Source organism: Triticum aestivum, chromosome 7D, assembly GCF_018294505.1.
Source record: "Triticum aestivum cultivar Chinese Spring chromosome 7D, IWGSC CS RefSeq v2.1, whole genome shotgun sequence".
In the NCBI taxonomy this organism is placed as follows: domain Eukaryota; kingdom Viridiplantae; phylum Streptophyta; class Magnoliopsida; order Poales; family Poaceae; genus Triticum; species Triticum aestivum.
In genome coordinates this window covers 502,935,255-502,956,181 of record NC_057814.1, presented here as the reverse complement: position 1 = coordinate 502,956,181, position 20,927 = coordinate 502,935,255, and the positions used below count along the sequence as shown (strand labels likewise).

Here is a 20,927-nt window from a genome sequence, read left to right as displayed (position 1 = left end):
TCATGGGGCCTCCTTCTCAAGAACCCAACCCAACAAAAGACGTGTGCGATCTAGCTGGTACCGCGGAGAAGCCAAGTTGCAACAGGCGTCGTCTGCTGTTCAGCTCTCAGGAGACGCCTCCAGCTGCCGACTTCACCGAGCCTCAGATAGGCGAGGTGCCAAATATGATCAGCCCCAACACACTCAAGAAGGCGGTCTGTGAGCAGAACTCGGTCCCATTACAGGAGATCAAGAAGAAGGCACGCAAAAGAAAGACTAACAAGGGTGCGGGCCAGCCGGCACCGAGTACGATCCGTGCTCAGGACGGGCCACCTTCAACTGCGGATATCTCGAGGAGGGTGCATGTGGCGGGTAGGCCGATGCTACCGAGAAATATGCTCGATGCTGCAACCGGTGCTATGCGGAGTCTGCATGACAGTGTGCTTTCTTTGGAGAAGCGGCGTCTCCGAGAGAAGGATGTGGCATACCCGGTTTTCGCGGCCAAGGTGCCAGAGGGCAAGGGCTTTGTGGATAACTCCATCGGGGGTACGATCGTCCTGCGGTTTGATGACATCCACGCTATGTTGAACCTTCATCCGCTGCACTACACCTTCGTTCGGCTATTTTCGCTAAGTATGGAGATGCGGATCATTCGCGACAAGACCCCGGACATCGTGATAGTCGACCCCTTCTACATGCGTGCCAAGATCTTGGGCAGCGCTGGGGACCGGCAAGTCGCGAGTTCTTACCTCGAAGGCGTCATTCTGGCAAACCAAGATAAGGACAACTTCCTCGTGCCTTACTTTCCCGAGTAAGTCCTCCCCTCAACCGCCCCGTAACATATGAATTCTTAGATTTCGATCGTTTTTCTTTTAACATTCCGTGTTTTCTGCAGTGACACACATTGCACGCTCATCCTCCTAAGCCCCGAATATTCCATGGCCACGTATTTCGACCCGGACCGTCAGTCGAACGTAGACTACACAAATGTCAAGAAGGTTCTTGATGATGTTCTCCCCGGCTACGTCAAATCTGGAGGCACCTTCACCAGGCCTATTCGTAAGTACGGCAAGCACGTGTTCTCCCACAACACGACGTTCTGCTGCGTCAAGCAGCCGCCTGGCGGTCAGAAGGGTGCCTACTACGCCATCCATCACATGCGGGCGATCGTACGGGACCATCATCAACTACTGCTACCGAGTAGACTCAAAGATTGGGCCGCGAGCGTGTCGGCAATCCAGGACGCGGACATCAGACAAGAATTCTTTCGCATCCAGTCGGAGTTTGCGGAAATCATCCATCAAGATGTCCTTCGTACCTCGGGGCAGTTCTACCTCAGAAATCAACCGTCCAACAATGACATCGACACAATCCTACAAATGCAGGCTGACAACGGCCGTGGTTTCATGACTCCCACGATAGACGGCGGCTTCATCCACGCTCCGGTGTCTTGAGTCGAGCCGAAAGCAGTGATGCTGTGTCTAGTTCTGAAACATCGATTGGCTCATGTTGTAATTAAACTTTAATGAACTTGTAGTATGTCTCTTTGGTTTCGAGAGTCCTTCAACTTAGATGTAATCGATGCTATTAATGTCTTGCTTTTCTCTTCCGATCGTTCTGTTGCATACTTATATATTGCTTATGTATTGTCTGTGAATTGGTACTAACGTTTCGTTTGGCTACTGCATAGCGATGCCGTGGTATGTCGTGTACAAGGGTAAGGTTCCCGGAGTCTACGACGACTGGGAGGAGTGTCGGAGACAGGTTCACCGATTCAGCGGTAACAGTTACAAAGGGTACGCCACTAGGGTCGAGGCCGAATCTAGATACGCCCGCTATCTAGCGGGAGAGGGGAGGGAGCGTTGGAGGAACCGGATGAAGACGAGTTTCATCGTGATGATGCTCATCGTGATGACCGCAGCTCTCTTCTATGTGATGGTAGTTTAGATGATCGATATCGACTTGTAATGTGAAGACAAACTCGCGGTCTCGAGACTTGTAATATAATGATTCATACTTATACATTTTGTTCGGTCTTTTCAATTCGGAGACTAATATGATGAATTGTATTCGGAGACTAAAATGATGAATTGTATTCAGAGACTAATCTTTTATTGTATTCGATGAATCTGTTGTTGATGTGTGCTGTCTATATTTTGTCCAATTATACATTTTGTAACCTGTGCAAAAAACAGAAAATAAAAAAATAAAAAAAAACTAATATTCATACTAATGGCGCATCACATCATAGTGCGCCATTAGTATGCCAAAGGATACTAATGGCGCATCACTAAACAGTGCGCCATTAGTATGCCGAAGTTACTAATGGCGCATCCATCTGTAGTGCGTCATTAGTATGCCAAAGCACCTGGGTATACATGGCCCCCTGGTAGGCATACTAATGGCGCACTGTTGTATATACTAATGGCGCATCTGGGGTGCGCCATTAGTATACCAGATACTAATGGCGCACCAGTGGTGCGGCATTAGTAAAATATACTAATGGCGTGCTACTAATGGCGCACCACTGATGCGCCATTAATGGCCAGATTAGGTGCGCCATTACTAGGCCTTTTTCTAGTAGTGATCCGTGTTCCCAATGTCATCGCCGTCATCCTCGCGCGCACTAGGAAGAAGAAGTGCGGGCCTCCTCTCGGACCAATATATCTTAATGCTATGGTTGAGTTTTTATCTTAATGAACTTGTTAGTAGCTGCGGATGCTTGCTAATAGTTTCAGTCATAAGTGCATAAAATTTCAAGTAAGGGATGGCATGCTAGCAGAAGCCTCTCCCACATATAAACTTGCAATGATGATCGGTTCAGTAACACAGCTGATTTCCTAGGGACAATTCCACACACCATACCATCAATATTCCACACTCGATATGCGTATTATATTGTATCTTTACTTAGGCGGCACCTAAAATTTATGTTTATGTCATTCATTATCTTGCAAAGCTACATCTTTATGCCCGGAACATAGTTTTATTTCTTGTTTCTAGATAAAGCAAACGCTCGGTATACATAGGGTTGTATCAGTGGCATATAGGACCGGAGAGAATATTGATCTTGCCTCTAGATCCTTGTGGGTTCGACACTCCGTGCTCACCACCTCCATCATTGGAAAGTGCTATGACAATTCCTTGCACTTGGGATTATCACATCCCAGCTGCAAGTCGACCCTTGACCCGCAACTGAGCTCGTACTTTTGTAGTTAGATATAGCACGGCGGATAGTCCAGATGACCACATTTTCCTCCACAGATGGCCTAGATTTTGGGAAGTCCGGACTATCTAGACAGTTGGATTTTGGGAGCCCGCTGGACACCCGCTTTATGTCCTAACAAACCATAAGGGAGAAATAAATTTCGACTTTGAAGACAACTTTAACCATTTATTTGCTTCAAATATATGCATTGTAACCATATCAATGCATGGGCAGACTACTAGTCATTTAATAGTTGGCATCAAGTGATGCCTTCCCGTGCGACGACGTAGGTCTCTCATAGCCGTAGGTTGTAAAGGAGAAGATAAATATATTCCAATCGAAGAGAAATTGATATAAGAGGTATACAGCAGTTGCATGTATATACAAGTACTGTAAAACAAGTTGTAATACTCGTACATATGGAAACAGCTAGCAATGGGTCAACAACCTGTATGCCCACAGCGGCACAGGCCAGTATATTCTTTAGTGAGGCTGCTCACTTAAACTGCACGTTGCTAGCAAATGTCTGGCCGAACTTCCAGCCGGATGGCACCACATTTGTGAACGTAAGAGTCTGCCCATCATCGTTGGTCACCCTGAACGAGAGCCTCTGCCCCGTGAGGTACGCGAGAGAGTGCCAATTCGCCCCCCAGTTGCGTGCCATCGGCATCCAGTCGGGTGATTCGGAGCCCTTGACATCCATCGTCTTGATCGAGCCAATGGTCGCGACGTTGGTCAATAGAACAAGCTGGAAGTAGTCATGGCCGTTGATGGTGAACCGCACGCCGCCCCGCCGCACGCACGGTACCCTGCGGTCAGGAGTCAGGACCATCAGTTGCTGTAATCTACTACTACTTGCAGAAGGATCATATATATAGTTCAGATGAGAGTAGATTGAAGACAGAAACCTTTGGTATACGACGGGGATGATGCCGGCCCGATAGACGCCGATCTTCTCCCAGGCCGGCTGCGCCATGTCGAAGTGCGGCCGCGGCGGATTGCACCAGCCACCGTCGTCGCTCGGCAGGTCGTAGTTGGGCGGGCAGAAGTTGGTGGCCGTAACGGTCACCGCCTCGCCGAGCTTGCACCACCGGGGGTCCGCCCGCTTGCCGTCGCACGCGATCCTGTAGCACTGCCCGCACGACGCGCCGTCGTTGAACAGCGCCGTGCTCAGCGCCGTCGTGCTCGCGCCGTACCCGGCCGAGTAGAGGTTGCCGTACCCGCACGCGCCGCCTAGACATGATATGGTGATGGATCAGTAAATCAGCTACAAATATATCTGACACGGAACACGGTAGCAATCACCACGAAAGGAGGAAGGGGTGATGTTCGGTAAGCTCTGCTCACCCATGGTGCCAGCGCCGTCGGCGCCGCCGTAGAACGTGGCGTGCGCCTTCAGCAGTCCCCCGGGCGCAGGGGGCTGCGCCTTGGGTCGGGACGCACTTGGGGCGACGTCGTCCCCGGCGACGGCCAATGCGCAGCCCAGTAACGCCACAGCCAGCGCTGCGATCACTCTTGCTCGAGCCATATTTTTCAGAAAAACAGCCCGAGCTAATTAAGAAGCTGAATGTAAGAGCTAAGTTTGATGTCTATTCCCGTGTTGTTGGGATTGAGTTAGTTCTGGGGATTAGATGCGATAAAATGTCGTGATCATTGGGTGTTATATATAGGGCCGTAGGGCGAATTTGTTTTTCATGGTGGACTGAAGGATTGGTGATTTCTGTGATTTGGTGGCTATAAATTAGTAACCACGTGAATTCACGGAATCAAGCAAGCGCGGCGGCGCGTGCATGCATACGCCGTGCAGCCGCGCCTTTGGCTTGCTTGCCACTCCGAACAAAGATATGGCTGCGCACTGCTATGCACGCCCGTTTCCGTTTTCTTTAAGAAACCCACGGCTGCCTTGGAGAAAGAGGAAAATTCATTCTTTTTCAGGAAAAAAAACACAGGGCTGCCTGAGCAACACACGTTTATTACACCTTTATTATGCAGAGGTCGGACGTGGACTCCATGCGGTTGCATTGTCTTAATTTGATTCTTCAATTGTTTCGGAGCAACTCTACCGGAGTCGTCATACTGCCCAGTCACCACAATAACTGTCAGCATGGCGATTCTGACCAAAAGGCACTCTAGCAGAGTCACCTACTTGTATTCGCCATAATTTATGGGCATCCTCCAAGTTTGACCTCTTGGCCTCCATATTTGGCGTCTCGGGGCCAACAATTGGGAGTGCATTTCATCTAGCTCAAATGTTTGGCGCAAAGAAAACTTCACACGGCCCCCACCTCACATGGGAATGGAAGGGAGATTTAGAAGAAAAAAAGATGTTACATTGACAAGTGGGTCCCATGATATGGAAGCAGTCAATATGGAGACTCTGAGTTTGTGCATCACCTCGACAGACTTCATAAGCCTTATGCCGACTGCTCATATGGCGACTCTACTAGAGTTTCTCTTAGATGCAATCCCGCTTTACTACGGGCCTAATTTCGGTCTTTGTTCAAGCCCCGCTTTTACCAAAAGGTTCATACTAAAAAGACTACACAGTGATATTTACTCTACAAAAACTAGGCAGAGATATGTATCAAAATTGCTATAGAGGGACACATCCGCTTGCAGAAGTCTCCGGTGGAAACACATGATGAATTAAACTCCATGAAAAGCCATGTTTAGAATTGTTCAAAATTTATCAAAAGATATAGTATGTTGATAGGTTGGTGCTCTAGAAAAAGCATAATACTCTCTCCGTCCTAAAATAAGTGCCTCGACTTTAGTATAACATTGTACTAAAGTTAATACAAAGTTGATACACTTGTTTTGGGACGGAAGGAGTATTAACTTACACCTCATATTCTTTTTAAGGTGTATGGAGGAAAACAATTGAGAACCCAAAGCGGAACAATAGGTTAGTGAACCCTAGAGACCACCACCAACACTAAACCGCCATGTCATCACCACTCATCCTAGCCCCCACCCCCCATTCTCCCCCTGTACCTTCATCGCGTCCCCGAGCAACAACGAGGGTCTCACCCTTGGTGTGTGGTTGGTGCTTTTGATCTACCCCATCGCCGATGCGTCCGACCTTGTCGATGTGGGGGTTGGCCCTCATCGAAATGGCGGTGAGAGGTCTTCTTCTAGGTGAATTAGTGGCATTTGGTCATCGTCATGGGGTGCTTGCAGAGCTCTAACGGTGGTGGGGATGAAAGTGTGCCACAAGGCAACCGATGGTGTGCCACAAGACACCATGCCGCAACAAGGACGTTTGCAATTGTGAAGGCATGTTATCCCTGTTACATCCGATGCCCATTGGACTCCTCATGACTTTCTTTCCATTTGAGGTCGTAGAAGTAGTCATGAGGACAACAATACTATAGTTACACTCACAGCCCCCACAGTAACAAGACAAGGACCAATCATTAGAGCCTACACACATCAACTTAATTATCAGGTGCTTTTCACTAGTGCTCATGAAAATATGTATCAATGTTGCTATAAAGGGACACATCCGCTTGCAGAAGTCTCCGGTGGAAACACATGATGAATTAAACTCGATGAAAATCATGTTTAGAATTGCTCAAAAAAAAATTCAAAAGGTATAGTTTGTCGAGAGGGTGGTGCTCTAGAGAAATGCATAATACCATCTCCGTCCCAAAATAAGTGTCTCAACTTTAGTACAACTTTGTACTAAAGTTAGTACAAAGTTGAGACACTTATTTTGGGTCGGAGGGAGTATTAACTTGCACCTCATATTCTTTTTAGGGTGTATGTAAGGAAAAATTAAGAACCCAAAAGCGGAACAATAGGTTAGTGAACCCTAGAGACGATGACCAACACTATTCATCCCGTCCCCGGGCAACAACGAGGGCATCACCCTTGGTGTGCGGTTGGTGCTTTTGATCTGCCCCAACGCCAATGCGTCCAACCTTGTCGATGTGGAGGTTGGCCCTGCATCGAGAGGGCGGCGAGGTCTTCTTCTAGGTGGATTAGTGCTGTTTGGTCCTCGTCTTATGGGGTGCTTGCAGAGCTCTGAAGGTGGTGGGGATGACAGTGTGCCACAAGCACCCCGATGGTGTTGCGCCACCATGCCGCATCAAGGACATTTGCAATTGTGAAAGCATGTTGTCCCGTTAGATCCAACGCCCATTGGACTGCTCATGGTTTCTTTCCATTCGAGGTCGTAGAAGCAGTCATGAGGACAACAATACTATAGTTACACTCACAGCCCCCACAGTAACAAAGAGAGAAGGATCAATCATTAGAGACTACACACATCAACTTAATTATCGGGTGCTTTTCACTAGTGCTCATGAAAATATGATACTGGTTACTCAAATACTCCCTTCATCCCAAATATAAGGTGTATTAGTTTTTTTCAAAAGTCAAACATATGCATGTTTGACCAAGTTTTTAGAAAGTGTATCAATATCTGAAATACAAAATTTGTATCATTAGATCCATCATGAAAGGTATTTTATATTTATTTATTTAGTATTGTGGATATTGATATTTTATTCGATAATCTTAGTCAAACATACATATGTTTCACTTGCACGAAAACGGATGCACTTTATATTCTGGAATGGAGGGAGTATGTTAGTATTATAGGAATGAAGGATCTAGCCTGGACGAGAGGGGAAAATATTGGAGCATGATCGAACAGGGAGATGGCATCCAGCATGCGAAGAACAAAGATGATGTTTTTAGCAGAGACCTCAGGACTTTGAGGCCACTATAATGACACATTAAGACATAGATGAGATATACTAGATGACACTTCAAAAAAAAGTTACATAATCATCCTTAGGTGTTGCCCCGCCTAACATTTGGGTCAGGTCCAAGTACTTTTGGAGTAAAAGACTACATGCAATTTTTATAGTTTGTATTTAGGGAGTGGACCGACTCAAGGTTGGATTCGACCCCTCCCTCCTTCCTGGGCTGGCTGAATTCCCCCATTGACCCTGCTTAAATACCTATCTGAGGTTATTGAATTAGGGTGTGAGTTTTGTTTGATTGAGTTTTAGACATTGCTACTCTTTGCCATAGAGACGAGGGACAACATGACCTCATGTACTACGCGTCATTTGAACCACACTTTGTTAATCAAGTACTTCATCTTATATCCGCAATTCAAATTGCACATACTAAATTCGTACTTGTCCTTCGATTGCATGCAATGATTGATATTCGTGATCAGGTTGACTGTGTTTTCAACACCATCAATAACCATACTATAGTTGAATTTGACTGTAATTTGAAATTCAAGTGTCCACAGACCAACATCCATCCTACTCCCTCTATAAACTAATGTAAGACGTTTTTGCAGTTTAAATTAAACTACAAAATGTCATATATTGGTGTACAGAGGTTGTACTATATGTTAAGAATTTTTATATATACAATTTTGTTTGGTTTTCATACAGTATGTCCACCAGATATTTTCTGATATCTATCGTACACTTGGTGGTTTCATTTCTTCAAAGTCTTTTTCCCCGGTGAAGTAAGCATCGCCGTGCAAGTGTATTATGCTGCTTTGGACTTTAGTTAAACATAAAGCACTATAACGTATGCAATGCCTTTTTTCTTCTTATAATCTGTGCAAGATATGGCCTTCTTTACCTTGTAAAATCGAATCCTTCGGTCGCCACGCTTATCATGTTATGCTATAACCGGATCGCCTATCGCGATCATTGATAGGTCAATATGCTTTTGAATTTCCCTAGTTAGTAATCTGATTTGCAAAACCATTCTTAATGATGTGCTGTGCTTTGCTTTGCTTTGGCAAGAGATGACGTTTCCCACATTTGGTGTGCTGATCTTGCACACGTAACAGGGAACGATGGGTGGACTGAAAGTTGAAGCCACTAACGATTGTGGATGATAAAAGAGGTCACGCCCGCAAACCGACGTCCATATCTCCTCTGTTTTTATAATTGAAAGGTTTCTTAACTAGATAGGAGAAGTTTATTAGCACTGACCGTTTCTTGATTTCTCCTTCTGTGTTTTCAGATGACAGGCCTACACATTTGCCTGACAATTCGAGAGTTGCGCTGATTATTAGAGTAAGCGAAAAAGTTTCGTGTTTTCCTCATGCAAAATGCTTTAATTTTGCAGTTTTATCTCATGCCAGACCGACCAAGAAATATATAAATCAGAAACACATGAAATCAAGTTTTCCTCAATGAGAAGTGCACATTAATTTGTGTGTCCGGCCTATCTAAAAGCACGCACACCTTTCTGCTAGAAAGCAAAAGGCTATGAGGTAGGAGTATTTCATTTCAAAAAGGTTAGAGGCCATTTGCTGCTTATGGCACCAAAGCCAAGTGTGGCTAAGGCTATGAACATGTAGTGCTTACCTTTGTTAAGTAAATTAATTACGAGAGAAGACAGGTTGGTGTTCCAAAAGCGGATGGTCAACAAGAGTCGCCACAAACAATTATTGCCGTCTGATTAGCAACCTCTTGCTTTAGACATATCTTGACTACCCCCTATACCTTTTTGTTCCTCCACGAGTTTCTGCTTTAGGCATGCCCAATTGTCTTAGCTCCTAGAATGTGACACACCAAGCTGGAAAAAAAATTTATAGCAGCTAATGGCATTAGTAGGTAAGCAAACAAAAGCTTGTGATAAGCATGAACTAAGCAACCCTAGTTAAAACCTAATGACATGTATACAAAGATATTATGTTGCACTGCCTTGAACAGGCAAAGTAAGCCTTATCAGTAGCGCAACCTACCTATTTTCGGCCTCGTGTGCTACCTCTTTGCTCTAAGTATTCGACTGACGCGATTCTAAAATTAGCAAATGCGCAGGAAAAAATGTGCATGCTACTGCGTATTTTTTTTTTTAGAAAAGGAGGATGACCCCCGGCCTCTGCATCTGGAAGATGCATGCGGCCATATTATTGATTATTCTCGAGGACCTTACAAAGTAGTACAACAATATGCCTGAATCCGCTATCTTGGCAACATCCGCCGCTACTCCAATTCATATGATGAAGGGGTGCAAGCTGGGCCAAATACCCAGACCTCTCACCTAAGCCTAACATCTAAAGCCGGAGGCCCCGACCGAGCCACATACTGGGTCTGGGGCACAAACCGGTCTGACGCACTCACATATGTCGTCGCCGCCATCTTCCACTGGTCCATCTTCAGAGCAGATTGAGGTGCCAACCTTGGCAGGTGCCTCCGCCATCGACGCCACCATGACGCCAAACGACGACCTTCACCTACGCGAGTCCATCTCCAAGCAATGGACACAGATCCATGCTAGGATAGGGCCGCACCACCGCCGTCGCCCACCACCCACAAGTGCCACCCAGCCCCAAGGTTCCCAAAGCGGCGCCTTCAAGAAGGGAACGGCGCCGTGAGCGCCGTCGCCGCCCAACAAAGTTAGGGCTTTCGCCCGGAAGACCTAGGGGAAGGGGAAGTGAGGGGATCAGTCCATACCGACGTCTCCAAGGAGGGGAACAGCGCCCTCAGGCGTCGCCGTCGACGCGGCCGGCCATGGCCGACCAGGGATTTCTCCCGAACTAGATCCCCGCCACCAGCAGCGTCTCCTGTACAGAACCGGCGACCCAAGGAAGCGCGGCCCGACGAGGTTGGCCCGCACGCCGAACAGGGGAGGAGGGAAGGCGCCAGATCGCGCACACCGGCCACCGCAGAACGCCGCCGGCCGCCAACGACCACCGGATCCCGCCGCCCGCGCAGCCGGGACGCCAGATCCACCGCCCGCACGGCTGCAAGCCGGCCGTGCCTTGCCAATGGAGCCGCCGCTCCAGATCCGGTGTTTCCCACGCAGAGGCAGGGCAACCGAGGCCCCGCCGCTACCATCCTTGACGCCCCGAGCTTGCCCGGCGGCTGCCTCAGGCGGCGGCGAGGAAACGAAGAGGAGGAGGGAGGAGGGGCGGCTACGGTTGGGAGGGAGGAGGGGCGGCTAGGGAGGAGTGCATGTCATATGATACTTCCTCCGATCCAAAATAAGTGTCACGGTTTAAACCATGACATTGCTTTGGATCGGAGGGACCATCAGACATCAGTTATAGATATACTCGAAGCTAAGATGTGTATTAAGATCAAGATATCCACATAGACCGGCACCATATTTTCTTGAGGTTGTAGAGAAAGCTAGCTCTCTATGGACCTAACCGGAAGGCATCAGATCAAGAGCACTAACAAGGTCTCTGCACGAGGAGGGACTGACCAAACAGTACCATAAACCTCTGACGCGGCATCATGCCCCAAGTCTAAGTGATGGACAAACAGCGGCTGGGGTCCTGGCATCTGGCCTTGTTTATACTAATACTGTGTGGCGTCACTATACAGTGCTCTTATATTGTTCCAATATCTTGCACAAAGACAAAGGCCTAAAAGGCAAATCCATCCCTTTGCCAGTTGCCACGACAACAGAAAAGTTTGGCTGAAGACCCTCCGTTTTTGCACACAGAATATATTTATAGGAGAAAAATTCCTAGTCTATACTCTATAGCCAGCCAACTCAGTAACGGAAATTAACAGGGCAAGATGTTCAGACTCCACGATTTAACCTCTGCAACCGCCCAGAAAACGATGTCCCTCGATGGTGAATTGGTGATCTACGATTCAATGCAACCAAAATTCTCGGAAGTGCCGCGACTTCTCTCGATCGACACCGCACGCGAACAACACTTCCGAAACAAGGAGAAACTAAGCCTATCTATGCCGCTAGCAAATTACCACAACCGAACCGCGGACAGCGACGGATCCCAGAAAAAACAGCAGGATAGGACGATAGGTAATATCAAAGCGCGGACGCAATGGCAATGGGGCTCCGAAAGGGGCAAAGTTTGCTGACCGCATCGGCGGTGCATGCCAGTGGCCAGTGGTGGGCTCTCCCTTTTCGCGCGCGGTTTAAAGCGGCGGCGAGCAGCCTTTTCCTCCTTCCCTCCATCCATTCGACGCCGCCGGAGAGGGAGAGAGTGGCCCTCTGCATACGCTACTTGGCATAGCAACCAGCATTGCGATCTGCGAGTTCGCGGCGGCGCCGGCCATGCAGCAAGAGCTCGCCGCGCTGGCGTACCAGTCGGCCGGTTTCGTCGGCCTCCCGACGTCCTACCTGCCGCCGCACCCGCACGACGTGGACGTGGACCTCGTCGACGGGTGGTTGGTCGGCGGCAGCGCCGGGGCTGGCGACAATGGCCACGGCCCGCCGTCGTGCGGCAGCGGCCTGAGCCACGTCGCCGACGCCGTGAGCGAGACGAGGAAGGCGAGGCGGCTGGCGTCGAACCGCGAGTCGGCGCGGCGGTCGCGGATGCGGCGGCGGAGGCAGCTGGACGAGCTGTCGGCGTGCGCCGCGGAGCTGCGCGCGGCCAACCAGCGGCTCGTCGTGGAGCTGAACCGCGCCGAGGCCAGGCACGCGCAGGTCGTCCGGGAGAACGCGCGGCTCCGGGAGGAGCTCCGCCGCCTGCGGGAGAGGCTCGCCGCCGAGGAAGAGACCACCGATCGAGCGGGAGAAGACGCCGGCGACGAAGCTGCTGCCGCAAGAACGCCGTAGGATCCGTGCGTACGTACGCACGTGCTCGCGATCGTAGTATATGCACCTAGGACGATGGTACCATAGCATGTCGGGAGAAGATTAATCACGGGACGTGTGGATATTCATGTAGCTGGATTATTATGTTTTCATCGATCGGGCTCTTGGGATTGTTCACTCCTGCTTCAGTGAAACACTACTCCGTATCAGTTAACTTCGTTGGCTGCAACATCGTTCCTACAGTCCCCTGTCGACTAATCGCTGGTGGCCTTGGTGTTGCCCCGCTGCCGGCGACAGCGACGTCGGACACCGGCCAGCCGCCGGACACCGGCAGCCAACTCGCCATAGACCATCTAGTTGCTCCATCCGGTCAACAGGAAGAGTAACCAGTGTCCATGAGAGATTCAGAAGGTGTTGCGCGTCAGACACCTCCTCTGTTCAGGACAAGATGGCGGCGGCAGGTCAAGTGCCAACCTTCGGTTGTTAGGGGCATCAGCACTAGCGAATAGCGATCAGCGTGCGCCACTTCTATCTCCACGTGCGAAACACCAGCGATCAGACCGGCATCATGTGCGCATAAGAGTTTAGGCCTTAGCTGGTCACCGATGCATTCTTTAGCCTGCCTGAACCAGGAACCATAACACAGTATAAAGGACACAAACCTTGAAATGCATCGACACAGTGGAAGGACGACAAGTTTGCATTCATGCCACCCTGAACAGGGCACCAAAAACTGGCATTTCTGAACCAGGAACCAAAAATTGGCCATAAGCTGTTCCAGGCAAGAGAACAAGAGCAAGTGCAGTAATACTTAGAAACAATTCGATAACCAGTTATGGCAACAAAAATTGCACAACCAGTTAAATCATGGAAATCATGGAGTGCCGTCTACATCAAAAATCTTGCAAAAAGAATTGAAAAATGTGATGTTTCACTGTGATTGGTCAGGTAACCTTTCCTTTCAGTCTTCCACTTAAGACGCACACTACGAACACCGCACACTAGCCTGAAGAAAATAGCATGGCAAATAAATGAACATAGAAGCACTTGCTGGTCTCAATGAATAACTAGCGAGTGCCAAGATATTTTTTTCCAAGCAACTGCCATGCCGTGTCGTCGTTTTCATATATCCAATAAGCAACTAAGGTACGCTTCATCCCATATGAGACATATAAACAACGCTAGACTACCCGCCATACTAGAGCCTTTGCGTGCGAGAACGATTTTTGACCGCCCGATGGAATTACTGTTTCTGTTTTTGCCTCTCTGTCGGTTGGTCAGCCGTTCGATGCTATTTCACGCCCGCTCTCAGGGTAATGGTCTGTGACAGCTGGGCCCGTTCTTCCGTGGGGCCAAGGGCCAGTGGGTGGGTTGTGTGCGCGCGTCGTCGGCGTTTGCCTCTGCCTTCTCTGCCTCATGGTTGACCGAGTGGATTGGCTAGGTGAGAGAAGTCCTGTGTTTGTCGATTGGCTGGCCCTGCATGCGCGCCGTGATTGGCTCGTTCCCGCGCGCGTCAGGTGTGAGGGGTGGAAATCAAATGATTTACTCGCCCGGACTGTGCCCTGCCTGGATTGTGGTCCCGATTTTTTCTGGGCCCGCGTCGCAGTGTCTTCGGTGTGGAAGCTGGTGCGGTCGCCTGCTTTGCTATCCCGGGCTCTCGCGAGAGCGACGTGTGCTTGGGCTCCGTGCGGCCAGAGCGGTCAAAGCAAGTGGAATCATGCTACTCTACTTGTTTCTACCTGACCGTTTTCTACCCAGCTGCGTCTGTGGTCGCAGTTGTTGTTTGGTCCCGCGTTACAGTGACTTGGGTCAGTAGAGGTCGGGCGCAGGAGAACGCTCTTTTTTTTAGCATAGGCCGGCAATGAGATAAGAGCGGTGTGAGGATTGGAGAGGAGGTGTTTGGGGCCGGTGTTTCCGTGTTTGGCCAGGTGAGGGTTGCACGCCTCCTTTCTTCTTACCCTCCATATATTCCTTTGCTGTGAGAGGCCCTTGCATATTATGGTCCCACCCGTCAGTCCAAAGGGTAGCTGCTGCTGGGTTCCTTTAGGACTTACAACGCGTACAGTAGTAGCTAGGCTTGTCAGCGCTGCACGTTCGCTGAACCGTTCTGGGTGGGTAGTAATGGGACTCTCTCTATCTCTCGCTTTCTCCATTGTAGGGGTGCTTGCCTAGACGCTTACTCTAACGCTTATCTGGGTTCCCAGGAGATGTATCATAGTTGTCGTCTAAGGGTGGAGAGGAGGACAGCCGCAGCAGCAAGCGGCATGCTGCCCCATCCATTCCAGCCGTCGTACATGGCCGCATCGATTTTCAGTTGCCTCACCTCTTGCTGTTCGGTTTTCCTCCTTCTTCCTCCTTTGTTGGTACAGGATTGTTTGTTTCGTTGGAAGCGAGGCTGCTCGGGTATGTGACTACATCAGGTGGTTATTTGCTCCCGGAGGTAAGATCTTTTCTGCTCGTCTCCTGATCGATAAAATGTGTGAGCTAAGACATTTTTTCCTTCCATGTTCCTTTCCCCGTAGTGACTATGTGCTTTGGGTTTAATCATTGTGACTATGTGCTTTGGGTTAAAGTTCAAAATTTTCTCTTTGTAGGAGCTTCAGAAGGGTTGCTCACCCACGAACTATAAGATTCTTTTGTCCTGGGTACTTGCATGATTGAGGAAGAAATTGGTTATTCCTAAATGTGCTATTGCAGATCAAAGGTGAGCTCATCCTGTTTTTTTCTTCAATCTTAGCCAAAAATTTATCTCTGGTTTCCTTGCATTTGTCATGCTGGTTCTTTGTGTAGATGTGCCATCTAGCTTAGAATCTTTGTCATCATCTTTATCTTTCAATAGAACTGAACTAGGGATTTGCTTTTTGCATCTGAACTGTGTGTCCTTTGATGTGCTTTACTCTATAGAGTTATTTCCATGAACCGATGAAAGGACCAATGGAGATAAAATTATTGATTGCCAGGGCCTCGATTTATTCACTGTTCTATAGTTTTAGAAGCTGAAAGCCAAATCATATGTTGTTTCTTCTTTGGGGTGAAACAGATCATATATGTGGCGTCGACGAATACCATTGCCTGGCCTTATTGATTCTTAATTCTACTTCCATGGTCTGATCTATCCGAAGTGCAGCCAAGATCAGGAGAGAGGACAATATTTTGGTTGTTTCGACTACTACTTCCTTTTCAGTACTTATTATTTTGCATTGCATGATCTGAGGTTTAAGGGATACAAATAGTCATCCATGATACAGGTACTACTTAAATTCATTGGAACAAAGCAATTGTAGTTGTACTAACCATGGGCCAATGTTCTTATGGCGGTAAGGCGTCCTAAGGTGAGCACCCCTCGCCTTGATTGCTATATTATTTTTTGAGTGCTTCTTTATTATTATCTGCTTTGTTGAAAATGTCTGTACACTAATATACTGAAGGTAAGTAAAGCAACTATGAATATAATGACATTTTGCTAATATTCAACACATTTCTCTTGGTTACATGGATGTGTGTCTTATGCCTGGAGTCATTGATATTGCGCTTCTTTAATGTAAAATTGTGACCAAACTTCTGGGCAGCGCCATCTCCGTACATATGGAACGCAACTTCCAAGGCTTTTGTTTTTTTTTCTTCATTACAGTTGCTACATTTGTTCGGTCTTCCCCATCCTTCTAAAGCAACTTGTGTCTTGTGTTTGGCGATCTTGGTGATTTTTGTAAAACTGACATTTACCTTATTGTCGTATGATGAATGGTCACTCGGGAGAACTTAGCTACAAAGAGTGCAATGTATAGTTTTTATAAAAAAATAAATTAAATTCCTGTTCGTTTTTGTTGACTTTACTGTAAATGTTTTACATTTAAATTTATCACATGCACAAGAGCAATATTTCTTCCGAGAATTATATTAATTTGCGTCTGTTACGGATTTTGCAGATTATTTAGCCATTCCCGTGCTTCCAAAGCGACTCATGACCCCTCTTATAACTCTGCTCTGGAATATTGAGGTGTTACAAAAACAGTTTGGCCATTTCTGCCTCATAATGAGAGTTCTTCCACAATTTTGGAGATTGGTGCATTCTTTCTGCAGTTTAACACCTGCATTGGTACTGTTAACCTTTCAGTGAGCGAGTTCACAAGGTCGGCATGTTAGATTGCGCAAAGCTTTTGAGGCCATCTAAATACCTTTCATGCAATCAATGAAAGCACATGGCCTATTGTGACAGAAACTGAACTGAGTATAGCCCAAGTCGATATTTACCTATTTCATAGTGCAGACCAGCAGCTGAGAATGTTCATTAGATGATTTGTTGTGTTGTTCCAAATGCGCAAGCAACTTGCAGGGGAATCCATTTCTTAGAGAAGCATCATCAGTTAACTATGTGTATGCCTATTTCATAATGTAGACTAGCAGCTGGGAATTTCTAATCGAATGATTTGTTTTGTTGTTTCCAAATGTGCAGGCAACTGGAAGGGGAATGCATATCTCTTGTCATTATGGTGTACAAGCTTATTTGGTATCAGTTTAGATTGTTCGATATGGTGCAAGGGCATGCGCTAAATGAGAGAAAGAACCAACACAAGGGAAGGAACAGGGGTCAGACAACTGATATCATGGCAATCACTCTGTTTCTGCCTTTCTATGTTATTGTTTCCATTCCTTATGAGGAAGGGGTAACCATCTGATTAGGATATACAAAATTGTGTATTAAACCATTTAAACATATTGACCTACTGGATGATTACCTTGTGTGAAGTTGCTTACCATGGGCCTCTATTCCTATACTAGACTTCTAATTTCATGATGCTACTGAGTTTACAATTGAAATTCCTGTTTTGGCTTAGTATTACTTGACTGCTGGATTTGTTACCTATGAACTTAAATTGATAATGTTATATGGGTACTAAACGTTTTTACAATGCTGTGGATTTGCTCATATTATAGTTTTTTGTAAAACCTTCTTGCATGTGGCATTACTTTTGAGGTGTACCCAATAAAAAATAGGAATACGTTATTAAATTATTATGTTGGTTATGAGGGTTTCTTTTCATTTCTTTCTCCCTTGGATCCAGCGGTTCTTTGGCAGGCTGGCTTTGTACTATTTCTGTTCTGGTATAAGTATTAATTTTCAGTCCTGGTTTCTCATGTTTTAATTCGAGCTTCGTAGCTACACTGTGAAACTTGCTTGCTATCTTTTTGAGAGTGCCTCCATTAGAACCAAATATATTTTTGTTAATTTATGTTCCTCCGGCCTTGCTCATAAATATTCATGTTCATTGTTCACCATCATCTTTTTAGAATTTCATAATTTATCATCGCTGTTGGTTACAACTCCAAAGCGAATAGGATACTGACGCATTCGATCACCACTTAAATTGAGTAGGACAAATGGACTACCATACCAAGGTATGCTTTGTATATATGGCACAAACTTTCCTGCAGGCCTGTCATGAGTGATCAATCGGGACTTCTTAACACATTTTTAGTTAAAATGATAGTTGATTTTTAACTGCAATGTTTGGTTGACTTCAGTTTTAGTGCACTATCAAGTTTTTGCCAAAAAAGTGTCTTGGTTTCTTAGGACCTTCCAAACTTTGGTAATTTTGTGCTTATATAACACGTGTTGCCACTTTATGCCTAATATTACAACAATTACCTAAATGTTGAGGCTCACATTATTATTGTTTAATGGCATATGCTACATGTCTCAGTGCATAGTCTGAATGCTCACTCATGCATCTTTGCTACTATAGCTTACTTTATACAACCAAAGTATGGTATTATCAAGTGATCTCATTACTTCCTTTTAATGTATCATGGTACCATGTATTAAGATATAAGTATCTATTAAGTTGATTCTAAATCAGTCACATATATATGGTTTGAATACTTGGCTCGCTTTTGCTTTTTGCGCTATGGGCGCAACGGGTCATCTAGTTCTGATAAAAGATGGTTTCTCCAGCATGTTCCCTGCAGGTGGATCTAACTGTACTTTGCTTCCCAGATGTAACAGAACTTTGATGACTTATCTATTACCGAATATAAACGAGTAAATAAGAATCGGTAACCAACTCTTCCATTTTTGGAAGGGCCATGTTGACTTTCAGCACAATGATCTACTCCCTCCATAGGAAGTGATCTAAACGCTCTTATATTTCTTTACGGAGTGAGTACCAACCACTCCAAACGTAACGGAACTTTGATGGCTTGTTTGGTACTGCTAAACACCGCCAGTTGGTATTGTGTGCTAGTTAAAGGACCACAGTACTTACAGTGCAGCAGAGAAGCTCACCTTACAGAAATGATATATACTCCCAGTACAGAAAAGTAACTCACAGGTTTAATTAAAGGAAACTAGATTGAAATTTCTAGTACAGGGCAGTCTTGGTACAGAGAGTAGCATACTAATAACATCTATAAAGATATTTCTGAAACTATGATGGCAGTAAATCATGCAGTAAGCAAAGCAGTAGGCCGGTAGAAGAAAGTTCTGTCACAACCAATACAAAGTAAACAAGATTTCGGTGACTAAGAAACTTATCTGTATTACTGAAGCAACATGACATATATGCAGAAGCACTAATGGTTATTCTTACCATTCAACTCCCAATCGGAACAGCTACATCAACACTTCAAACCAAATAGTACGACTAGTGACCTCGAAGTATCCTAACTTATCGGTCACCGAGTGAGGTTTCTCATTTTAACTTCCAGCAAACTGGTATTGTGTGCTAATTAAAACCTACAGCACTTATAGTGCAGCAGAGAAGCTCACATCAGTAGCATCACCACAAAGAAATTACATCTAAATACAGAAGAGCAACACTGAGGTTTGATTAAAGCATACCAGATTGAGATTTGTAGTACAAAAGAGTCTTCTATAATGGTGTTTCTGATATCACGATGCCGGTAACTGATGCAATAAGAAAAGCAGTAATCCAGTAGAAGAAAATACTAATTGATTTGTCACAAACAATACGAATAAAACAAGCATCGAGTGAGTGAATTGGTTTTCTGTGTTATTGAAGCAGCACGACATATATACAGAAGCTCTAACAATTGTTCTTACCAATCAAGTCCCAATCAGAAGTTCAGAACCGCTACATCAATCTGACACTTAAAAACCAAAGAAGTATGACCCTAGCAACCTCCAAGCATCCTAACTGAGCGAGTCAAGAGAGTGAGGTTTCTCACATAACTTGGATGGGATTGCAACCAAGAGATGCCACCAAGCAACCCATGCTCACATCTGCATAGGTGTGCCCAACTGTGCTGTGGAACCACCAGCAGAACGCCGCCTCGCCCGCCGCTGCTCATAGTCGGGGTCATCAGTGGGCAGCTCGTAACGGCACACCGGGCATGAGTTGCGTATGGCGAGCCATGGCCCAATGCACGCCCCATGGTAGAAGTGTGCACACGGCAGCCGCGTGGCGAGCTCCCCCTGCACGATCCCGTCCTTGCACACGGCGCATCCCTGCGCGGCCTCCTCCCCACTGATCGCCACCACCTGGAGCCGCTCCACTGCCGCCCGCGCTGCAGGTGGCGCGCCCCCCACCGTCACGTCCGCCATATGCCCCGGCAGCACCTCGAACTCGTCGTCATCCAGCGGCACCGGCAGCACCTCCCAGCCGACGCTCCGGAATATGTCGTCGAGCTCCGGGCCCTCGTCGCCGAAATCAAAGGGCGGCTCGTCGGAGAACATGGACTCGTCCTCCCCGCTGTCGATCCCCTCCATGACGCCCAGGATCTCCCGCTCGCTGAGGAAGCCGAACACGTCGGCATCGGCGTCGCCCCCTCCTCCCGCCCCGCCCCCACCGCCACCCCCAGGGACGGAGGCGTCCCCGGCGTCGTCGGCGTCGGCGATCTCCTCCCACTCGAGGCCGTCCGCGAGGTCGTCGGCGAGGTCCTCCTCGAGGCAGTCCCAGAAGGGCGGGGAGCGGGCCGGGGAGGGGCTCCGCATCCGGAGGAAGGACGGAGAGAGGCGGCCGAGGCCGAGGCTGAGGTCGAGGTCGAGGTCGTGGTCGGAGTCGAAGGAGAAGGGGGAGCCCGGGGCGGGGGTTAGGGTTTGAGATTCGATGTCGAAGTCGGGGGAGATGTCGGAGTGGGTGAAGTGGTGCTCCTCCTCCTCGAAGGCGTCGGAGAAGGAGAGGTAGGAGGGCTCCCCGAGCGACCCCGGGCCGTCCTCGTCGATGCCGAGGAAGAACTCGTCGGCGAGCCCCGCCATGGCGGCGGCGGCGGAGGA

At 47.4% G+C, this 20,927-nt stretch overlaps 3 protein-coding genes and 1 long non-coding RNA gene across 5 annotated transcripts; 2 read left to right on the top strand and 2 right to left on the bottom strand.

Annotated features, from left to right (window-relative positions):
* Nucleotides 1-3,495: 3,495 nt before the first annotated feature.
* On the bottom strand, nt 3,496-4,800 carry LOC123170488 (expansin-A14). Its single transcript, XM_044588352.1, has 3 exons — nt 4,535-4,800; nt 4,096-4,420; nt 3,496-3,996 (listed from the first exon to the last, which is right to left on the bottom strand). Exons 1-3 carry the CDS (start codon nt 4,713-4,715, stop codon nt 3,684-3,686), a joined length of 819 nt encoding a protein of 272 aa, XP_044444287.1. The 5' UTR covers nt 4,716-4,800; the 3' UTR covers nt 3,496-3,683.
* A 7,320-nt stretch (nt 4,801-12,120) lies between these two features.
* LOC123169915 (ocs element-binding factor 1-like) lies at nt 12,121-12,871 on the top strand. The gene has a single exon (XM_044587767.1). It carries the CDS (start codon nt 12,212-12,214, stop codon nt 12,713-12,715), a length of 504 nt encoding a protein of 167 aa, XP_044443702.1. The 5' UTR covers nt 12,121-12,211; the 3' UTR covers nt 12,716-12,871.
* A 1,934-nt stretch (nt 12,872-14,805) lies between these two features.
* On the top strand, nt 14,806-17,486 carry LOC123169512 (uncharacterized). 2 transcript variants are annotated; one of them, XR_006484863.1, is made up of 5 exons: nt 14,806-15,134; nt 15,289-15,398; nt 15,735-16,026; nt 16,621-16,824; nt 17,148-17,486. It is a non-coding gene; the product is annotated as an uncharacterized lncRNA (long non-coding RNA). The 2 variants fall into 2 exon arrangements; XR_006484862.1 differs by having other exon boundaries at nt 14,808-15,134; nt 16,621-17,448.
* A 2,197-nt stretch (nt 17,487-19,683) lies between these two features.
* LOC123169511 (E3 ubiquitin-protein ligase RING1) lies at nt 19,684-20,921 on the bottom strand. Its single transcript, XM_044587384.1, has one exon. The coding sequence runs from the start codon at nt 20,907-20,909 to the stop codon at nt 19,929-19,931; it is 981 nt and encodes a 326-aa protein (XP_044443319.1). The 5' UTR covers nt 20,910-20,921; the 3' UTR covers nt 19,684-19,928.
* Between the last annotated feature and the right edge of the window lie 6 nt (nt 20,922-20,927).